The 18,429-nt window shown below is 51.5% G+C and overlaps 3 protein-coding genes across 7 annotated transcripts; 1 reads left to right on the top strand and 2 right to left on the bottom strand.

Annotated features, from left to right (window-relative positions):
* Positions 1-481: 481 nt before the first annotated feature.
* On the top strand, positions 482-7,723 carry ampd3b (adenosine monophosphate deaminase 3b). Of its 5 annotated transcripts, none has more exons than XM_057051126.1 (16): positions 482-554; positions 1,269-1,332; positions 3,041-3,263; positions 3,337-3,496; positions 3,662-3,827; positions 4,051-4,274; positions 4,344-4,469; positions 4,542-4,736; positions 4,822-4,953; positions 5,218-5,381; positions 5,489-5,615; positions 5,686-5,849; positions 5,974-6,094; positions 6,178-6,351; positions 6,455-6,565; positions 6,850-7,723. In XM_057051126.1, exons 2-16 carry the CDS (start codon positions 1,275-1,277, stop codon positions 7,024-7,026), a joined length of 2,322 nt encoding a protein of 773 aa, XP_056907106.1. In that variant the 5' UTR covers positions 482-554; positions 1,269-1,274; the 3' UTR covers positions 7,027-7,723. The 5 variants fall into 5 exon arrangements, with proteins under 5 accessions (XP_056907106.1, XP_056907107.1, XP_056907104.1 ...); XM_057051127.1 differs by having other exon boundaries at positions 486-554; positions 4,051-4,270; positions 4,340-4,469; XM_057051128.1 differs by lacking the exons at positions 482-554; positions 1,269-1,332 and adding an exon at positions 1,819-2,108 and having other exon boundaries at positions 4,051-4,270; positions 4,340-4,469.
* A 296-nt stretch (positions 7,724-8,019) lies between these two features.
* On the bottom strand, positions 8,020-10,265 carry rnf141 (ring finger protein 141). Its single transcript, XM_057051129.1, has 6 exons — positions 10,149-10,265; positions 9,403-9,598; positions 9,234-9,342; positions 8,968-9,149; positions 8,770-8,877; positions 8,020-8,702 (listed from the first exon to the last, which is right to left on the bottom strand). Exons 2-6 carry the CDS (start codon positions 9,531-9,533, stop codon positions 8,552-8,554), a joined length of 681 nt encoding a protein of 226 aa, XP_056907109.1. The 5' UTR covers positions 9,534-9,598; positions 10,149-10,265; the 3' UTR covers positions 8,020-8,551.
* Positions 10,266-11,262: 997 nt separating this feature from the next.
* Positions 11,263-17,335, bottom strand: LOC130535821 (alpha-1,3-mannosyl-glycoprotein 4-beta-N-acetylglucosaminyltransferase C-like). Its single transcript, XM_057051137.1, has 5 exons — positions 16,808-17,335; positions 16,567-16,696; positions 13,568-13,706; positions 13,119-13,262; positions 11,263-13,051 (listed from the first exon to the last, which is right to left on the bottom strand). Exons 1-5 carry the CDS (start codon positions 16,909-16,911, stop codon positions 11,892-11,894), a joined length of 1,677 nt encoding a protein of 558 aa, XP_056907117.1. The 5' UTR covers positions 16,912-17,335; the 3' UTR covers positions 11,263-11,891.
* Between the last annotated feature and the right edge of the window lie 1,094 nt (positions 17,336-18,429).

The raw sequence follows: 18,429 nt of genomic DNA, 5'->3' as shown, positions 1-18,429 counted from the left end.
CCTCCCTCCCTCACAAAAGCCCCCAGCGGTATTGCTCTTGTACAAGCACCAGCTTGTCCTCAGCGACATCACTTCCTCTCGTGCACTCTGCAGCGCTGACACACCACTTCCTGCTGCCACTTGTAGAGTGTGAGGCAGTGAAAAGCAGTTCTGTTCTGACCGCTGGGCCCTTATAAGGCTGGATAAGAGGCAGCGGCGCGGCAGGAGCCCCCGTCCTGAGCCCCCGTCCTGAGAGCGCCGTCCTGAGAGCGCCGTCCTGAGACGCCATCCTGAGCCCCCGTCCTGAGACGCCATCCTGAGCCGCCGTCCTGAGACGCCGTCCTGAGACGCCGTCCGGAGCCGCCGTCCGGAGACGCCCCCACGCCTGCACAGTGAGTTCTCTGCAGCCTCAATGATCCTGTACCTGTTCCTGTTTATCTTTCTCATCACCGCCCACATTTGCATGTGTGTCAGCGGCTGAAAAACACCACAGCTGCCGTTTGTCTCTCAGGCTTTGACAGGAAATTCCACCGATAAGTTGAAGTCCAGAAAAGAAAGCTCGGGCAGGTCTGCAGGTATGAACACACACACACACACACACACACACACACACACACACACACACACACACTATCAATCTTCCTACTTCTACTTAAAATAAAATAAAGAAGCTAAAATAAAGAAGCTGATTTCTGAAATGAATTTAGAACACAAGAGAAAAAGTTGATATAAAGAGAGAAAAGTCTCATTTTCAGTCCAGAACGGCAGAAAACGTCGGCTTTTTCTCATCGATGTTGACTTTGATGGCTGCAACCGTCCGGGACCCTAAAGTAATCAGATTACAGCCCTCGGACCCTGTGGGTCTCGTTATGCCTCCGATAAGTCGGAGGAAAGCGTGACGAAAACAGGAAATGCCAGAAGCCGCCCGGCGTCCACACCAGCGTCAGACACCGTTTTCCAGTCCGGAATTATTTCTCAACAAATTTCTAAAGAAATCCGCTCCGTTCCTTTGCTGCTGACACCACGAACGTGTTCAGAACTCGTTCCCTCCTCCGGGAGTTACACAAGAACATCACAAGTTGCTTTAGCCAACGTGCTCATGTGATTCATAGGCTGATGGTCACATGACTGAAGCACCTGCAACCACCTGCTTGTCTCCAGTGTTTCAGTTTAAATCCGCCGTTTGTGCCACGCGGGGGCAGATTAGCCGTTCAGGACGGACCGGTTCTGTTTGCTGCTGCATCCACGCCTGATTGGACGATGATCTGTTTGTTTCTCGGTTGATCCAGATCAGGATGAAGCGACGGGACACCCCCCTGTTCAAGCAGCAGTCCACGCCCTGCCTGGGGAGAGGTGAGAACACGCTGGAGAGGCAGAATTTAACCTGGCTGGGGGGTCATTAGGGGGGTGCTAATTACACGTAAACAGGGACACGATCCCCTGAACGTGGAATGTTTGGAAGATTTTACTGTCCCAGGAATTCAGGCTTCTGTCTTCTAACAAACCGAGGCACAATAACAAGCCCCCCCCCCAGGAGAGGCATAAACCCCCTCCCTCAACGCGACAGTCGGTGTGTAGATGTTGCAAAGCCTGATCTGCTGGTGGAGCGCCACCACAACATCTTTCTAAGAGATAGAAGAGCAGCAACTGATAATTACCCCGGGCAAACGCTACGTTATTATTGCCCCGTCACAGTTGGTGGCTGACATGCACCAGCCTGGATCAGGGCCCCCCCGGACCCACGAGTCCCTAAAATAGAGACACTCAAGACAGCAACAACAAGCAGCTGCAGCAGCAGCAGCAGCAGCATAAACAGCCAGTACAGCCAGTCAGTACAGCCAGTACAGCCAGTACAGCCAGTCAGTACAGCCAGTACAGCCAGTACAGCCAGTACAGCCAGCACGGGGACGGCCTGAAGACGACCATCGCAGGTACACCTGAGGACGGTAGGTGCAGGCAGACAGGCAGGCAGGCAGGCAGGCAGGCAGACAGACAGGCAGACAGGCAGGCAGACAGGCAGGCAGAAACAGGGCAGCCAGAAGCTGCTGAAGGTTCTGAGGTCGCCTCGTGAACCCTGAAACAGCCGATTCCACAGGCAGACTGAACAAACATGGCTAAAGCAGCAGAAGGTAAGAAGCGTGCACGTGTGGCGATGCTGATATAATCACATCTTTGCATTAGAACTCACGTCTAAAACAGAAAATCCAGGTTTTATCTGACATGTTTGAAGCCCTCCTTGTTTCTGTGGCTCAGGTTTCTATTATGTGGAGATGTAGGTCAAGGACACCAGAGACACCCTCAGCTGTCCCAGCAGCAGGAATGTAGCTGACAGCAGACCCAACTCTGACGTGCGTGTAAATCACACCGCACGGCGAGCTGGCAGGACAGGACGCCACATCCGATACTGCGGATGCTGTTCAGGCCGTTAAACGCCGCGATGTTAACCTCATTAGCAACAAGTGATGACACAATGAGCACACTTGCTACATAGCTAGCTGACATCACATTCACAGGGTCCCACACATAGAACAGCGCGCTAGCTGGTGCCACGGAGGTCGATCCCAGTCTGGCTGTTCCCGAAGGGTCGAAGGTGGTTGCTGCCCATTTATGGAAAACCCAGAGACGACTGAAACGCTCCTCGATTCTCTGGGAAAGTTTATCAAGTTTACTGTTCCCAGGACTTGAGCCACCACCCTTTTAGCCCCCCCAGAAAGCAGCCGTATTGGTACAAAAACCAGCTGTCGGGTCATAATAGTCATAAATGACATCGTTGTTTAGCGCCGTGGCGACGCAGCAGCGGGGCCGTCTGGTCGTGGCCCCCGTGTCTTAAATACGACCCCATTCCCTCCTCGGGACAGTAGCCGGGGCTGAAACGTGTCCGTCCTCCTCGTCTCTGGGGAGCTGCCACCAGTGACGTTAGTGCTGACGTTTCAGCGCGGTGAATATACGCGGCTGCTCCGCTACAGCAGCGATATGACGGCCGTGCACGTTTACGGACCGGCGCCGCCCGGCGCTACAGAACCCAGCTCTGCCGGGCTCACCTCCTTCTCCATTCCCACAGAGATGCCGCGGCTCTTCCCCAAAATGTCCATGAGCGAGGTGGACGAGAAGGTGCGGCTGCTAGCAGAGAAGGTGTTTGCCTCTGCTCTGAAAGAGGAGGACACCAAGGACGCCATGGCGCTGTACACCGTCCAGGAGGACTGTCCCATCGGCCTGCACGAGGACAGGGAGCGGGCGCTGCAGAAGGAGCTGGCGGAGCAGCAGTCCCAGGAATGTGCCAAGAGGTGGGGGCGATCCAGGCTGTCGGCACGGCCGGAAGCGGGCGCCTGTTTACAGCGTTTGCTCTGGTGTCAACAGGAAGAAGAGCTTCATGCTGAAGCGTTCCCAGTCCTTATCGCTGCAGATGCCCGGCGCTCCCGAATGGGCGGCATCCTCGCCCTGCACGCCTGAACCCGTTTTCCACGAGAGTTTTCCAGACTTCCAGAGAGTGACCATCAGTGGAGATTACTGCGCAGGGGTAACGGGGAACACGTGCACGAGAACATGGAGCCGCAGCTCCACCTAGACAGACTCATGATGTCATACAGACCATCGCTGTAGCGCTTCTATTTCAGAAACTGAGCAGTTTGATAACGGAAGGGAACAAATGTACCAGACACACAATTTTCCTTCGATTTTCCAGATCACGGTGGAGTATTATGAGCAGGCAGCCAAAAGTCTGCTCGGGGCGCTCTTCATCAGAGAGAAGTACTCCAGGCTGGCCTATCACAACTTCCCCCGGACCACCGCACGCTTCCTGCGCAACTCTGAAGACGAACCGTGGAGGGAGGAGGACGAGATCCGGCCGGGTACGGGGACAGTGATCCCAACTTTTCCTGTCTTGGTCAACCCAGCTGCTGGCTGAACATCTGTGTAGGACTCGTGTTCTCCAACCTCCAGAGCTCTAATTTAACAGCAGTGCGGGAGGGAGACACGACGTCCTTTGAAATATTCCCGACTACAAATGAAACATCATCAAAGCGGGGCCGTGACGTATGCGAGAGGCTGAGATGTTGATGGGCTTTTCTGCAGATATCTGGCCTTTCCCACATGAGGGGGAGGATCCCTACTCCATGGAGGGTGTTCCCGAGGACCTCAACTACCAGCTGAAGATGAAGGACGGCATCATCCACGTTTACAAAACCACCGAAGACCTGAAACAGGACAGGCCTCACGGGTTGCCGTACCCCGACATCGAGACCTTCGCCATTGACCTGAGTCACGTCCTCGCCATGATAGCCGACGGCCCAACGCAAGTATCTCAGATGAGAGGTTCCACAGCGGCTCTTCTGCTGAATAAAAGCCATGTTTCTCCACGCAGGAAGACCTACTGCCACAGACGGCTCAACTTCCTGGCCTCCAAATTCTATCTGCACGAGATGCTGAATGAAATGGCGGAGCTGAAGGAGCTGAAGAGCGTCGCCCACCGAGACTTCTACAACGTCAGAAAGGTGGGCCTGATGCGGTGATGCTCACGCCGTTTTAGCCCGACCAAAGCTGAGCTGCAGCTCCTCCCAACGCAGGTGGACACGCACATCCACGCCGCCGCCTGCATGAACCAGAAGCACCTGCTGAAGTTTATAAAGACCACCTACCAGACGGAGGCCGACCGCGTGGTCCTGGAGAAGGGCGGCCAGAAGGTGACGCTGAAGCAGGTCTTCAGCAGCCTCAACATGGACCCCTACGACCTCACCGTGGACTCCCTGGACGTCCATGCTGTAGGAACACGTTTGATGATTCATGTGAAATATGGAATGAAATGTGCTGGTCATTACGCAACAGCATTCCCTCCTGTCATTCCAGGGAAGACAAACATTTCACCGCTTTGACAAGTTCAACTCCAAATACAACCCGGTGGGAGCCAGCGAGCTGCGAGAGATTTACCTCAAGACGGACAACTACATCAAAGGAGAATATTTTGCACGTCTCATCAAGGTGACGTCCAGGTCCAGGACGCGAGACACCGAGACAATAGCGCCTTGTTCGGCCCAACTGTAACGTAAACCCTTTATTCAGGGCAGAAGGTGCCAAACCTGGTCCAATTCAACCTTCTGAGACATGACGTTTGTTAGTTTCTGTCCCGTCAGCGTCGCTCTGTGGACCGTTGGCAGCAGGAATAAGACCGGAGATAAAAAACCGTCACATCACGCCGCTTCTGCTTTTTTCAGAATTACCACAGCTTCCTGTGGTCTATTTCAGGAGGTGGCCAAAGAGCTGGAGGAGGGCAAGTACCAGCACATCGAGCCCCGTCTGTCCATCTACGGACGCTCCACCAGCGAGTGGGAGAACCTGGCCAACTGGTTCATCCAGCACCGGGTCCACTCACCCAACATGAGGTGGATGATCCAGATTCCCAGGATCTAGTAAGAGCTTTAAAACCCTCAATAAGTACAGAAGTTTCCATATTTCTCCTTAACTCGGCTGCAGTTTTCCTCTAAACTACTGAAACATTTGTGATCTGGTTGTGCAGCGACATCTTCAGGTCAAAGAAGTTAATACCAAACTTTGCCAAGATCTTGGAGAACATCTTCCTCCCCCTGTTTGAGGCTACCGTCAACCCACACGCGCATAAAGCCGTGCACGTGTTCCTAAAATACGTGAGTGCTTTCACTTGTGCGGAGGCTCATTTCCTGCACGTGCGCCTGAGTGTCCTCATCCCCGCTGCAGGTGACAGGGTTTGACAGCGTGGACGACGAGTCCAAGCACAGCGACCACATGTTCTCCTACAAGAGTCCAAAGCCAGAGGCCTGGACAGCAGATGACAACCCCCCCTACACCTATTACCTCTTCTACATGTACGCCAACATCATGGTGCTCAACAACCTGCGCAGGTGAGTCCAACCTCTGGATCCCTGCGTCCTGCTGACAACAGGAGGCCCAACGTTGCCCCTCCTGCTCAGCCTAATGGGTCCTTCCAGGTATACTTTAAGTTCTCCTGGTTCTGTCCCTGTGCAGCGAGCGAGGGCTGAACACCTTCCAGTTCCGGCCTCACTGCGGAGAGGCTGGCTCCATCACACATCTGGTCACCGCCTTCCTCACAGCAGACAACATCTCTCATGGACTCAACCTCAAAAAGGTGCAGCCCGGATTCATATTCCGAAGTCATGCTCCAATTAGAACCTGTCCCGAGAGCCTCACCCGCCCCCTCTCTCCTCTCAGAGTCCAGTTCTGCAGTATCTCTACTACCTGGCACAGGTCCCCATCGCCATGTCCCCGCTGAGCAACAACAGCCTGTTCCTGGAGTACTCCAAGAACCCCCTGCGGGAGTTTTTGCAGAAAGGCTTGTGTGTGTCGCTGTCCACCGACGACCCCATGCAGTTCCACTACACAAAGGTCTGAACACGGGCACCAAAGACAGAACATTAGAACTGGACCGTGACTGGAGGCATCAGAGTAAAGACACACGATCAAATCTACAGCTGGTTTCTCCTCACAGGAGCCACTGATGGAGGAATACGCCATCGCAGCCCAGCTGTGGAAGCTGAGCACCTGTGATCTGTGTGAAATAGCCAGAAACAGCGTGGTGCAGAGCGGCCTCTCGCATCAGGTAAGAGGCAGAACCAGAGGAGACGACTCGATGGAGAACCCACATAAAGATGCTGCTGTGCCCGTTGTTTAAATAAGAAGATTAAAAAGAGCCACAACGCAGTGATGAAAGGTTACAGGAGGAGCTTTGCCTCTGGAGGCCTCACATTTGCCTCCAGGGCCCCATGTTTGCCTCCAGGGGCCATGTTTGCCTCCAGGGCCCATGTTTGCCTCCAGGGGCCCCGGGCTCCTGTTGAACGTGTTAATCCCGACACAAAGAAGCTAATTTTGCCTTTTCGTCCACAGGAGAAAAAACACTTCATTGGTCCCAACTACCTGGAGGAAGGACCAGCTGGCAACGACATACGACGGACAAACGTGGCACACATCCGGGTGGCCTACCGCCATGAGACGCTCTGCAATGAGCTGAGCTTTCTGGTGGATGCTGTGAAGGCAGATGTTGGCAATAACCCCACTGAATGAACCAGAGGTTTACCACAAATACATTTGTTCTATCGTCTTTGTTTTCAAGTCCTCAGATTTTAATAGTATATTTCATATGGTTCCTGGTGCTTGTGGGTGTTTTCTGTCCTCTTGAGAGGGCACTATATTCATTTTCAATGTTTGATTTTCTTGGATAAATTTGTTTTCTTGACGTTCAGTTGTTGGAAACTTCGATTCGTGATCATTTGGAAACTTGTGTTGACTTTTGCCTTATTCTTAGCTCATGTATTGAAATAGATACTGAAAGTGTTTTTTAATTGTTTCTACGGGTTTTATTTACGTCTAAGCTCCATATTTACAATTACAGCTGCACGCAGCGATACCGGGGTAGTTAAACTTCCGGTCCGTCACTTTTTGTGTTCCCCAGAAACATCAATTAAGAGCAGCTGGTTTCAGGTTTGATTGCGTTTATTGTAAGATCGTCTGTAGGTTCTTTTTATGAATTTATTTTCGTGTTACGGGGGGGAAAGCCAGATTTTGTTGTGAGCAAGTGTAACCAGGAGAGCTTCGGTGATTTTTACATTTTTTAAAAATAATAAAAAACCTTGACAACCCTCTGGAACACAGCTGCTATGTTTCTGTATTTAAACACGACTGTCATGTGTTGAGAGACTGAAGCCGAGAAATTAAAAACTCACCTGCAAGTTGGTGGAATTCGCAGCAGCAATCAGCCCAATTAAGACGTATTCTCTTCGTCGGTGTATTTAGGACAGATTCGCCTTGAGCGACACCTCCCGGTCACCCGGTGTATTACACCAACACCGCGGCTCCATGGTGACCTCACTTAGTGACACTAAAAAAGGTGCTCATGAGATAAAACTACACGTGAATTCACGATCTTTCCTGTCATCATATGTCAGTGGGTGAACAGGTTTTGCATTAGGTCCACTTAAAATACCATTTGGATATTGTTTATACATCCTATTGGTGCAACATGAAGTGCAAAAAATATTTTAGAACATTCTTTCAGCCTTTGCTTTGTGATTGGAGCAAACTTTATTTGAATGTTCTTATGTCACAGAATGAAGCTAATAGAAGCAAATGCTACATTTTTTTTTTTTTTGTTTAATTACATCTGCATTGCATATCAGTAAAAAATAAACAATAAACGGACCAAACTGGTCTGGTTTAAAATTGTACTTTTGTGAGTGTGAACTACAGTAGTACAGCAGTCAGGATTAAAGTGAAATAATAATTAAAAGACAGTAAAATATGTATTTACAATTCAAATGTAGCATTAATTCTAAAAGTGCAGAAGACCTCGCAGAAGATCACGGCCTTCAGAACGTCTGCAAGGTTCTGACGTGGGAAATCTGAACGTCACCACTGATAAGGCAGGACAGGAAATAAACATGCAGGACTTCCTTGCATTGGTTATATTCACAGGTGGAAATGTGTACTCAAAGCTAATTTGTATTGTTTATTCCATTTGTATTATTATTTCTATTATTATTATACTGTCGTTGGTTAACAGCTCTTCCTCCGCTCCACCTCGAGCATCTTTCTAAGGCCTGTGAGGGTGGCCAGCTTCATCGGCCAGGTTCAGGATGTAACTCGCCATGTCGTCCTCTGTGGGGAAATCGGACAGCACCCACGACTCTTTGGCAGCAGTGACCTGCAGCCGGCATATCGGACAGTTCCGGCTCTGCCCGCTCCTGCGGAAACAGAGAAGCAACGGAGAGAGAGAGGCTGCAGGGACTGAACACGGACGCACGGTCGTACCATTTATCGATGCATTTCTGGCAGAAGCTGTGGGCGCAGGGCAGGATGAGGTCCGCCTTCCCATCCATGCAGATGCAGCACTCCTCCTCATCGGTCAGCTGCTTCACTCTGCAGCAGAAAACACAGTCGGCTCTCAGGCATCTCAGGCGCTACTCTTGGGGTCCTACAGAGGTTCTGTGGGCTCAGAAATGGGGGTACCTGCCCATCCACATGCTGGCCTGGCAGGAGTCTGTGGAGGGCAGCGTGGCGGACGGGTCCCTGGCGGCGCCCTCTGCAGACAGCACCTCAGCTGCCTGGCTGGTGATGTCATGGTACAGCTGGATGAACTGGTACAGGTTCATGATGCGCGACGCTTCCATCATTCCGGTCTCCTTGTTGATCTGGCGGGAAGGAAAGTGGTCACGTGATTTATTTTCTCCCCCACGGGCTGATGCCCGGGTTGGCACGTGTGCACGAGGTCTCACCTTGGTGCAGAGGACCCTGACGGCCACCTTCCACAGGGCCGTGGCATCAGACCCGGGCTGCACCTCAAACAGCAGGTGCTTCTGCTGCCCGACGGCGAGTTTGGCCGTGCTGAGGCAGAGGAATCCAGCTTAATTATGTGTTCATCATCACACACACAGCAAGACTTACATGTCATTCAGTTCAGCCACTCGTCCCAGAAACTCCTCATAGTTGAGGTATCCGCTGTCTCGCACCAGTCCGATGTGTTTCACCAGCTTCTCAGGCAGATGGTTCATCTGACCTGAGAGCTGCTGGCCCATCCTGGCAGGTCCGGAGCAGCAGCAGAATAAGAAGGCTCATTCAGCTCTGCAAACTCTGATGTTTCCTGAAGGTAACGTTCATTGTTTGGTTAAATCACTGAAAGCAGCCGATGTGAAAAGGACTAAAAATCTCATTTACAGATTAACGTTTAACAAATATAAAACGATATGGGAAAAAACACCAATAAATATGTAAAATTATATGATAAAGGCGTTAATGAATTCCTGTAACTACGACCACGATACTTAAATAGAGGAAAACTTCGTTTGTGAAGGCAAAACTAAAGCAGCTTGATAATGAAACCAAATGATATCAATTAGGCTCATGTATGAATAAAACCGCTGGATTTTTATGTAAACATTAGAGGTTCAATATTTTACACGATCAGCAAAAGATTAACAGCCCGCCGAACTCTTTATAACGTAGTTTTACGCGAAAAGGAAGATTTTAATTAAGATTTAAGCTAACGTCGCAATATTCGCCGCCTTACTGGGACCAGTCTCCCCACTGCAGAAATCCAGTGAACTAATGAGCAAATCGCCGGAGTAAAGGCTAAAAAGTGTCAAAAAAGACTGAGAAGTAGGAAGATGTCGAAACGACACTCATGCATTTACCCGAATTTCAAATTCAGCAGCAGCTGTTAGCTCGACTGTTAGCACTGTAAAAAGAAAACACCGTCGCGGATTGATGACGTCACGACTGTACAAGGTCCATTTTACCGTGAAGAAAATGAATTATTCGGTTTAAATGTGGCACGATAACAACTCAAATCCCAGATATATTTCAGCATTTTTTATTATAATCATATCACTCTCCATATTTTCATGTTTATTCAGAAAATTTCACATGTATAAACCTTTTAGTTAGTTATTACCATTTTATTAGGTTTTGGGTAAGTATGGAACATTTAAGCGTGCACCACAAATAAAGATGAAATTCAAACATTAATACTTTATGTACCTTCAGCAATCAGCATTTATAAGTTAACCTGGGCCTTTTCTGCAAATGATTTAGCCATAGATCTGCTACTCATCACTCATCCTCTGAAAAGGAAAGAAAATACAGATCCGTGCACTTAAAGGAAGGTTTTCTCCGTGTGTTGTGATCCTGAGCTGAGAGTAAAATTCATGTGTGGGAGATAAAAGACGTCGGTTTGGATCGGATGTGGCTGCAGGAGGTGAAGGAAGCAGCCATCCTTTAATATGAGGTAAAGAACATTAGAAGATGGGAATGTAAGGAATTAGAGATCAGAACAAATCACCTTCAGGCACATAAAAGGATTCAGGAGTGGGACAAAAGATTACAGGAGTTGCAAGTTAAATTCTAGATGTTGAAAAAGACACTGAAGATGGCAGTGTTGTTATTTTCTTTAAAACAAGTTATCTTTTAAAACCAAGACAACCGACTGACCCCTGAGGCTGTTCTATGGAGAAAAAATGTATTTGGTTTGTATAAATGTGTGCGTATGGTTGCTAAATGGTGCTTGTTTTAATTTATTTTATTAATAGTTGCTAACAGTTTCATAGGTCATGCAAATTACTGCTGCTTGTTTACAATGTGACAAATGTTTTGATTAATAAATAATTCACTTTATTAAGAACTGAAATTCACCAAATCAGTTATGAATTTCATAAAAGTGAATTTCAAGCTGAATTTAAAATCAAAGTTTATAAAGTTTATAGCATTTCAAACGTTGACCAGCAGGTGGCAGCAAAGGACGGCAGACGATTGAAGCGTAAAATAACAGGAAAGGATTTATTAAATATAAAACTATTAAAAGCAATAAACCCACCTGTCGACTAAAAGAAGTAGAGATTACAACAAAAGTGTTGAATTATGTCAGAAAAATTAAATAACCCGGGAGAAAAGCTGTAAAGCTGTAAAAGTAAAGCAGAAAATCCTCTTTGCTGCTCCTGCTCACATGAACTCGCTCCTTCCAATGATTCCACGTTTCCTGGTGAGATGCGAGTCCTCCGTCGTTGTCAGCTCTTCTCTGGCGTTTGTATCCGAGTTTCTCGGAGGTCCTGATGGAACCTTGAATAAGATGAATCATCCGCACTGAACTGTCCTGTTGCACGACCGGAGAAAACTGCTTTTCTGCGCCAATTTCAGCTGTTTCCAGGTTAAAGGCCGATAATAAAGAGGGTTTATTTAGTTTGACCTCTTGAAACCATGTGCGGCAGCAACATTCAGGAATATTTTACACCTACAAAAGACCCCAAATGACTGAAGCCATCAGTCAGCTGAACGTTCAGACTTTTATTTTAGGAAGGCTTCGTATCGGACAATCACCCAAACAACTCAGACGCCTCAACAACCCAAGAAAATATGGATCGTTTGGATTCCAAAGCTTCCCGTCAGGTGCCGATTCTGAGCTGCGCGGTCCATAAACTGATGGTTCTGATGATCAGCCACTCTTTCTGATTGGCCGTCACCACGATTCGCACGCACTCGATGTCAAAGCCGATCTTCTGGTTCACGTTGTTCACCTCGATGTTCCCGCCTCTGAACTCTCCTAAGGTGACGTAGGACAGGCACTGGCGCCCCTGCTTGGTGCCCACGGACCTCTGCCCCACTTCCAGGGCGCCGTGGTGAAGAACGTCCGTCTGTCTGTCCTCCGTCCCCGTCACGATTTTGATCCTGCTGACTTTGGTGGGTCTGTTGAAGACGATGAGGAAGAAGTCCCCGGTGGACGGAGGCTTCCCCCAGAAGTACTCGTCCACGCTGCTGTAGGCCTTGGTGGCGTCGTAGTTCTCAAAGACGTTGATGTTGGTGTAGAGGCTGGCGGGAGGGTTGTCGGGAATGTCTATGGAATCTTCCTCAAAGTCGTCGTCCTTCAGCTTGTTCTCCGCTCCTTTGTACGAAGAGTAGTAGCCCATGTGCTGGAACAGCGAGGGCTTGAAGCGGATCACGTCCCTCTGGGCCAGCAGACCCCTGAAGTGAATCAGGAGCCAGTCGCAGGGCATTTCCTGGTAGAACATGAGCAGGAAGTGGGCCAGGCGGGGCAGGTCTTTGGAGTGGTACAGCTTCCCGATGTAGCCCAGCTTGGAGAACTCCAGCATCACCCAGTAGGAACCTTCTCTGGAGGTGATCACCTTCTTCAGCGCCGTCAGGAAGTTCCTGGAGCAGCGCACGTCGTCCTCCAGCATAATGTAGAAGTGGGACAGGTTGGTGCAGAAGTTGAGGAGGAAGGCGTAGTCCACGTTCTGCTTGGAGCGGAAACGGACCCGGTCCTCCGGGTCGTTGTAGTTCCTCTTCAACCCCTCCAAGGACGGATAATACTGCTCCGGGGCCTGGATCACCAGGAGGCGCCCGGCGATGATGTGGTGAGGGAACTTCCTGGTGATTTCCTGCACCAGGTTCTCACACCAGACCAGGTCAAAGTCCGCCAGGTGGACCACGACCACGATCTCCTTCAGCTCCTCGTAGCTGGACTGATCAAAGATGGACTTGATGGTCTCCAGGAGGTAGTTCCCTCGTTTCCTCTTGACCGACGACAGGCCGATGGTCAGATACTCTGAGGACAGAGGAAGAAAACTGCTCGTGAAAGGTCAAAGGGCGTCACGCGGCAGCGAGGCGCCTACTTCTGCGTGGCAGCGGGATCCCGGCGAGGTAGCGATAGGTCACATTGATGGTCCCGGAGAAGTTGGTGAGGTCTCTGAAGGGGTGGACGTATCTGCCCGAGGCTGCGGGAGGCAGCAGCGTCGCCCCGGGTCTCTCTTCTCCGCCTCCTTCAAAGCAGGAAACAGGTGTTATTTTTACGGCACGTTTGGTGGCGACCAGGAAGTGAATCAGCCGGACGGACGCGTCCGTCGGCGCTCCGAACGGACGGACGCCAAGCGTGTCGCCGCCGCGATCGTCTTCTCATCCGTCACTAGTGAAGGATCCTCTAACCTGATTAGCTCTTATCTCTATAAACGTGTCCCACATGGAGCCGAACCTCCAGCTTTAGAAACACTCGGTTACGTCATCATCGGCGCCGCCACGACCACGGTGGCGGCGCCGATGATGACGCGGCGCTCAGGTGTGCAGCCTCTCACCAGCACGTATCCGTCGTCCAGGTAAAGGCTGAGAAACAGCAGGAAGGAGACGAGGACGGCGAGGAAGGGGAGCGTGGAGCGCTTCCTGAAGCACCTCATCCTGTCGCCCATCGGCCTCCAGGGGGCGCCTCTCTGAGGGAGGGAAGAGGTTCACACACCACACACACACACGCACACACACACACACACCACACACACGCACACACACGCACACACGCACACACACACAGACGACTGCGTGTTTTTAACTTGATCTTCGTGAGTATCGAGGACGAAACGTTCGATTGGTGGAATCAGAGTTTAACCACCAACCCTGAGCCAGAGTTCAGGGGGCTCAGGGAGTCGAACCCAGAACCTTCGGGCCTTTAAAAGGGATCCTGAGAGATGTTTTTAATCCCACCATCACACAAACCTCCTGACCTCCTCCTGACCCACGATCAGCAGGAGGTTCTGAGAGAGTCCGATCCGACCGACCAAAGGTTCTGGTTTACTCTGGGACGTGACCCCGACACCTTCGGCACCGCTGAACCGGCCCGTCAGCTGTCAGTCAGCCTGATTGTGGAAAATGAACGAGTGTCGCTTAAAATGCATCGGCCAGCCAAGGTGCCCTTCAGCAAGGCACTTAATCCCCAGCAGGAGAAGCTGCTGGTTGAGCTGCACGATCAGATGCTGGAACACAGCGGCCACGTCCCACAACAGATAAAAGAGATGGACGAGCACTTGTTGCTGCGGCGACGCGGCGAGACGGTGCTGCTCTGAGTGATGTGAGACGACGGCTCGCTGATGGAAGCTCCTAATGATCTCCATCAAGAACATTGTTATCTGGAGAAGACGGTCGGGGACACGACAGCAGCGTAAGCTAGCAGTCGCCTCCGTTCAATCTTAAACCTGTCACTCCTGTATCCTGGCACACAGACAGCAGCAGAGCAGCAGCAGCAGAGCAGCAGCAGCAGCAGCAGCAGCAGAGCAGCAGCAGCAGCAGCAGCATTAGTAGCAGCAGCAGCAGCAGAGCAGCAGAGCAGCAGTAGCAGCAGCAGCAGCAGAGCAGCAAGCAGAGCAGCAGCAGCAGCAGCAAGCAGCAGCAGCAGCAGCAGCAGCAGAGCAGAGCAGCAGCAGCAGCAGCATTAGTAGCAGCAGCAGCAGCAGCAGCAGTAGCATTAGTAGCAGCAGCAGCATTAGTAGCAGCAGCAGCAGAGCAGCAGCAGCAGAGCAGCAGCAGCAGCATTAGTAGCAGCAGCAGCAGCATTAGTAGCAGCAGCAGCAGCAGCAGCAGCAGCAGCAGCAGTAGCAGCAGCAGTAGCAGCAGCAGCAGAGCAGCAGCAGCAGCAGCAGAGCAGCAGCAGCAGCAGCATTAGTAGCAGCAGCAGCAGCAGCAGAGCAGCAGAGCAGCAGCAGTAGCAGCAGCAGCAGCAGCAGCAGCAGCAGCAGCAGCAGCAGCAGAGCAGCAGAGCAGCAGCAGCAGCAGCAGCAGCAGCAGTAGCAGCAGCAGAGCAGCATTATTCTCCATCTCAGTCCTGCCTGGAGCAGCGAGCTAATGTGGGTCATTACGCCCGCGACCACAGAAGCCTTTCATGTTCGTCTTTGACCCGAGAGGTAAACGTCGATGTTGGTGTAGAAGCTTTCTGTAGAGGCTGCGGCGCAGAGCTTCACGCTCCAGAGCTTCACGCTCCAGAGCTTCACGCACCAGAGCTTCACGCTCCAGAGCTTCACGCACCAGAGCTTCACGCTCCAGAGCTTCACGCTCCAGAGCTTCACGCTCCGGAGCTTCACGCTCCAGAGCGGCACGCTCCAGAGCTTCACGCTCCAGAGCGGCACGCTCCAGAGCTTCACGCTCCAGAGCTTCACGCTCCAGAGCGGCACGCTCCAGAGCTTCACGCTCCAGAGCTTCACGCTCCAGAGCTTCACGCTCCAGAGCTTCACGCTCCAGAGCTTCACGCTCCAGAGCTTCACGCCCAACTAGGACCAAACCCAGATAAGTCAGAGGTGACGAGCAGCCGCTGATGGAGCAGAAATGAGTGAAACAACGAAGATCTAGAAGTTCCACATTTGAGAGGATTTACACGGTTTATTTCCTAAAGCGCCCCCCCCCCCCCAGCAGGGGGCAGCGCCCCCCCCCCACAGCAGGGGGCAGCGCCCCCCCCCCAGCTGGTTGAAGAGATTCTTCCCTTTATTCCACGATACCTTAACACAGGAAAGGGGAATGTCGGCTGGATTCCCAGCGTGGGAGCACAACAAAGACCCCCCCAGAGACGGGTCAGTTTAGCATCTTCTGTCTCGACGCCGTTAGCAACGCCCAGGCCAGATTTTTGGGGGGAACTGGTGCATGAACAGAAGCCAAAAAAGATTTTTTATATGTACATTTTAAAAATCCTCCTTTTGAATTTGGAATTTTCAGTAAATATTTATTAGAAGCTGCTTATAAGAGGTCTGCAGCTCCATCCCAGCCCCTCCCAGGGTCGATCACACTGGTTATCACTCCAATTACAACGTCTCCCTCTCAACCATCCTTTCCTGGGGGGGGGGGGGGGCATTAAAGCTGCTCTCACAACATCTGAGAATCAGAGTTTGCAACGTTTTCCTGTTTCATCTCCATCTAAAATATCAGGTTGGAGGTTTTTAACATGTTGCTGTGAATTCTGTGTGTTTCTGATTGGACCTAAATGAGCAGAATGGGGGGGGGGGGGGTTCTGAATGCTAATGCGACGCGGCTCTCGGCGCTGTTACCGACTCAGAAATGTTAATGAAACCTTCCTCGGGAAGTAAGTGTGGACTCTGCCTCGTTATCTTTCTATCGCTGCAGCATTTCAGAGCAACGCAGCAGCTTTAGGGCTAACTGGCGTTAGCTTCTAAGCTAACCAGGGAAGAAAATAGAGACTTGGGATGATGCATATGAGACAGTTTCCAAACCATGACCCAAAACTCTGGGTTTAAACTTTAGTTTTGTGGTTAATCAGTCATCAGAGACGTAAACGAGGTCTCGGGGCCGATTTACCTGCAGGAAACTTGTGTGTGAGTCCAGTTGTGACTCAGTGGTGGAGCAGAAGAGCGCTGGTCTGGTGTTTACATGTGAGGGCCGCCATGTTCCCACCGTCATCTGCTCCTGCTGTGACGTCACCCACGACCTGCCGAGAACAAAACGTGGTTAGTGAGGGAGGAAGCAGCGGCGTGTCCAGGCCCCCCCCCCGTTAACGTCCTCCTCCTGCCACAGCAGAGATGGAGGGTGACGTCCTCACACGAGCGGCTGATGGAAACACGGTGATTTACTGTGGAGACGCAGACGGAAGGAAAAGATGGGGAGAAGACCACGTCTCCATGGAAACAAGTGTAATGGAAACATCAGCACAGGCTCCGTAGCAGAGCGGCATGGAAACGCCCGGAGTCTTTCTAAAGTGGCGCTGAGCTGTCGTCCCACAGCTCCGCGGGGGGTCAGGGGGGGTGGCGGGGGGGCACGCTCCAAACTCCTCCCTGAGCAGACGATGATTCAGAGCGAAGGTGGTCGTGACGCCGCTCCGCTGACAGGAACGTTTCCCAGGAAAGGTCGCCTGAGCCGTCCCAGCCTCTGGAACGCCGCCTGGTCCAGGGTCTTTAGCAGCGGTTTGGGAGTAAAGGTGGACCCACGTTCTGCTCTGGGAGACTCCGGCCGGAGCCACAGCGGAGCAGAGGCCCGAGCAGCAGCACGAAGGGCAGCAGACTGAGCGGAGCAGCGCGCGGAGCAGCGCTCATCCCTCAGGTGGATGCCAACACAAGAGGAACATAACAGGATGCTAATAAATCCCCTGGAGACCAGCAGCAGCTCCAAACGTGTCCCAGAATACTCAGATGGGGGGGGGGGGCTCGCGCTGCTTCCTGTTTTAGCTCAATCTTTGATGTCAATAAACGCCATTGATGCCGTCGTTTCACGGCGAGCCGGAGCCGAGCCCCTTTTTCCTCCAGCTCGTCCCGTTTCCTGACGTCTGTGGTTCATTTATTCCGATTTTGGAAACAGAAATAAAGCCAAGCCACCATCTTGAACGGAAGAATAGGGAATCACAATGGGACGTTTGGGATCTCAACACAATAAAATAACACGTTTAACAATCTGTCAGCCTGAAGAGGAACGCTTGCAACTTCAAAGCCTCTGTCATGATCAAAGGCGTCAGTCAGGAAGTGTGGAAGCGGAGCAGATTCCTGGTGAATCCGTCACCTTGGGAGAACAAAAGGCTGCTGATTAGGGCCGGAGTGGCTGCGTTCCCGGTGCTGCTGCCCTCCGGGACACTTAAAGCAGAGCGGCACTTCTTAAACACACAGATACTCCCAATAACTCACTGAGCACATCAATCTGGGCCTAATCGACTTTCATTATCGGAGGCTGACGGATGAGGAGCGTCGGAGCCGGAGCGGCTCCATTTAAGCTGAAACAACTCTTTCATCTCTGGAGTTCAGCCGAGCGGCGCCTGACGGGAAAACGCGCCGGTTTTCCTCAGCAGCCGATTCAAAGACAGTCGCACAAGGACACTTTTCCTGAGAAAGCTTTGCTCCATCAGACCCGGGAGCCAATCCAACGGAGGCCGCCACTTCAAAGGAACATTCAAGGATTCCTACACGTGGAACGGCCCCGCAGCGGCGTTCCTGACGTCTCCCGACGACCTGATGCAACGAACGGAGCCGCTCTGTCATTCCACACTGCGACAAGCCGCTGCCACACACCCTTCAGGCCGGAATATCTTGGAATTCTGAGTCGTAACAGTGCAGGAGGTTGATGAGCTCACACACACACACACACACACACACACACACACACACACACCACACACACATCACATGGAGATTTAATTGTGACACAGCATCCAGACATTCCGGTTTCCCAGGAATAAAA

This window comes from Takifugu flavidus, chromosome 13 (genome assembly GCF_003711565.1).
Source record: "Takifugu flavidus isolate HTHZ2018 chromosome 13, ASM371156v2, whole genome shotgun sequence".
Lineage (NCBI taxonomy): Eukaryota > Metazoa > Chordata > Actinopteri > Tetraodontiformes > Tetraodontidae > Takifugu > Takifugu flavidus.
This window is presented reverse-complemented; position numbering and strand designations above follow the sequence as displayed.

Coding starts and splice junctions, on each gene's coding strand:
- LOC130535821 (XM_057051137.1), bottom strand. CDS start 16,911: ATGTTTCCATTACACTTGTTTCCATGGAGACGTGGTCTTCTCCCCATC. Junction 16,697..16,807: donor TGTTTCCATCAGCCGCTCGT/GTGAGGACGTCA, acceptor TGTTCTCGGCAG/GTCGTGGGTGACGTCACAGC. Junction 13,707..16,566: donor CACACACAAGTTTCCTGCAG/GTAAATCGGCCC, acceptor TCCCTCCCTCAG/AGAGGCGCCCCCTGGAGGCC.
- rnf141 (XM_057051129.1), bottom strand. CDS start 9,533: ATGGGCCAGCAGCTCTCAGGTCAGATGAACCATCTGCCTGAGAAGCTG. Junction 9,343..9,402: donor GTGGCTGAACTGAATGACAT/GTAAGTCTTGCT, acceptor CCTCTGCCTCAG/CACGGCCAAACTCGCCGTCG. Junction 8,703..8,769: donor CAGAAATGCATCGATAAATG/GTACGACCGTGC, acceptor CTGTTTCCGCAG/GAGCGGGCAGAGCCGGAACT.
- ampd3b (XM_057051124.1), top strand. CDS start 2,953: ATGACGGCCGTGCACGTTTACGGACCGGCGCCGCCCGGCGCTACAGAA. Junction 4,275..4,343: donor TAGCCGACGGCCCAACGCAA/GTATCTCAGATG, acceptor CCACGCAGGAAG/ACCTACTGCCACAGACGGCT. Junction 6,352..6,454: donor TGCAGTTCCACTACACAAAG/GTCTGAACACGG, acceptor TTCTCCTCACAG/GAGCCACTGATGGAGGAATA.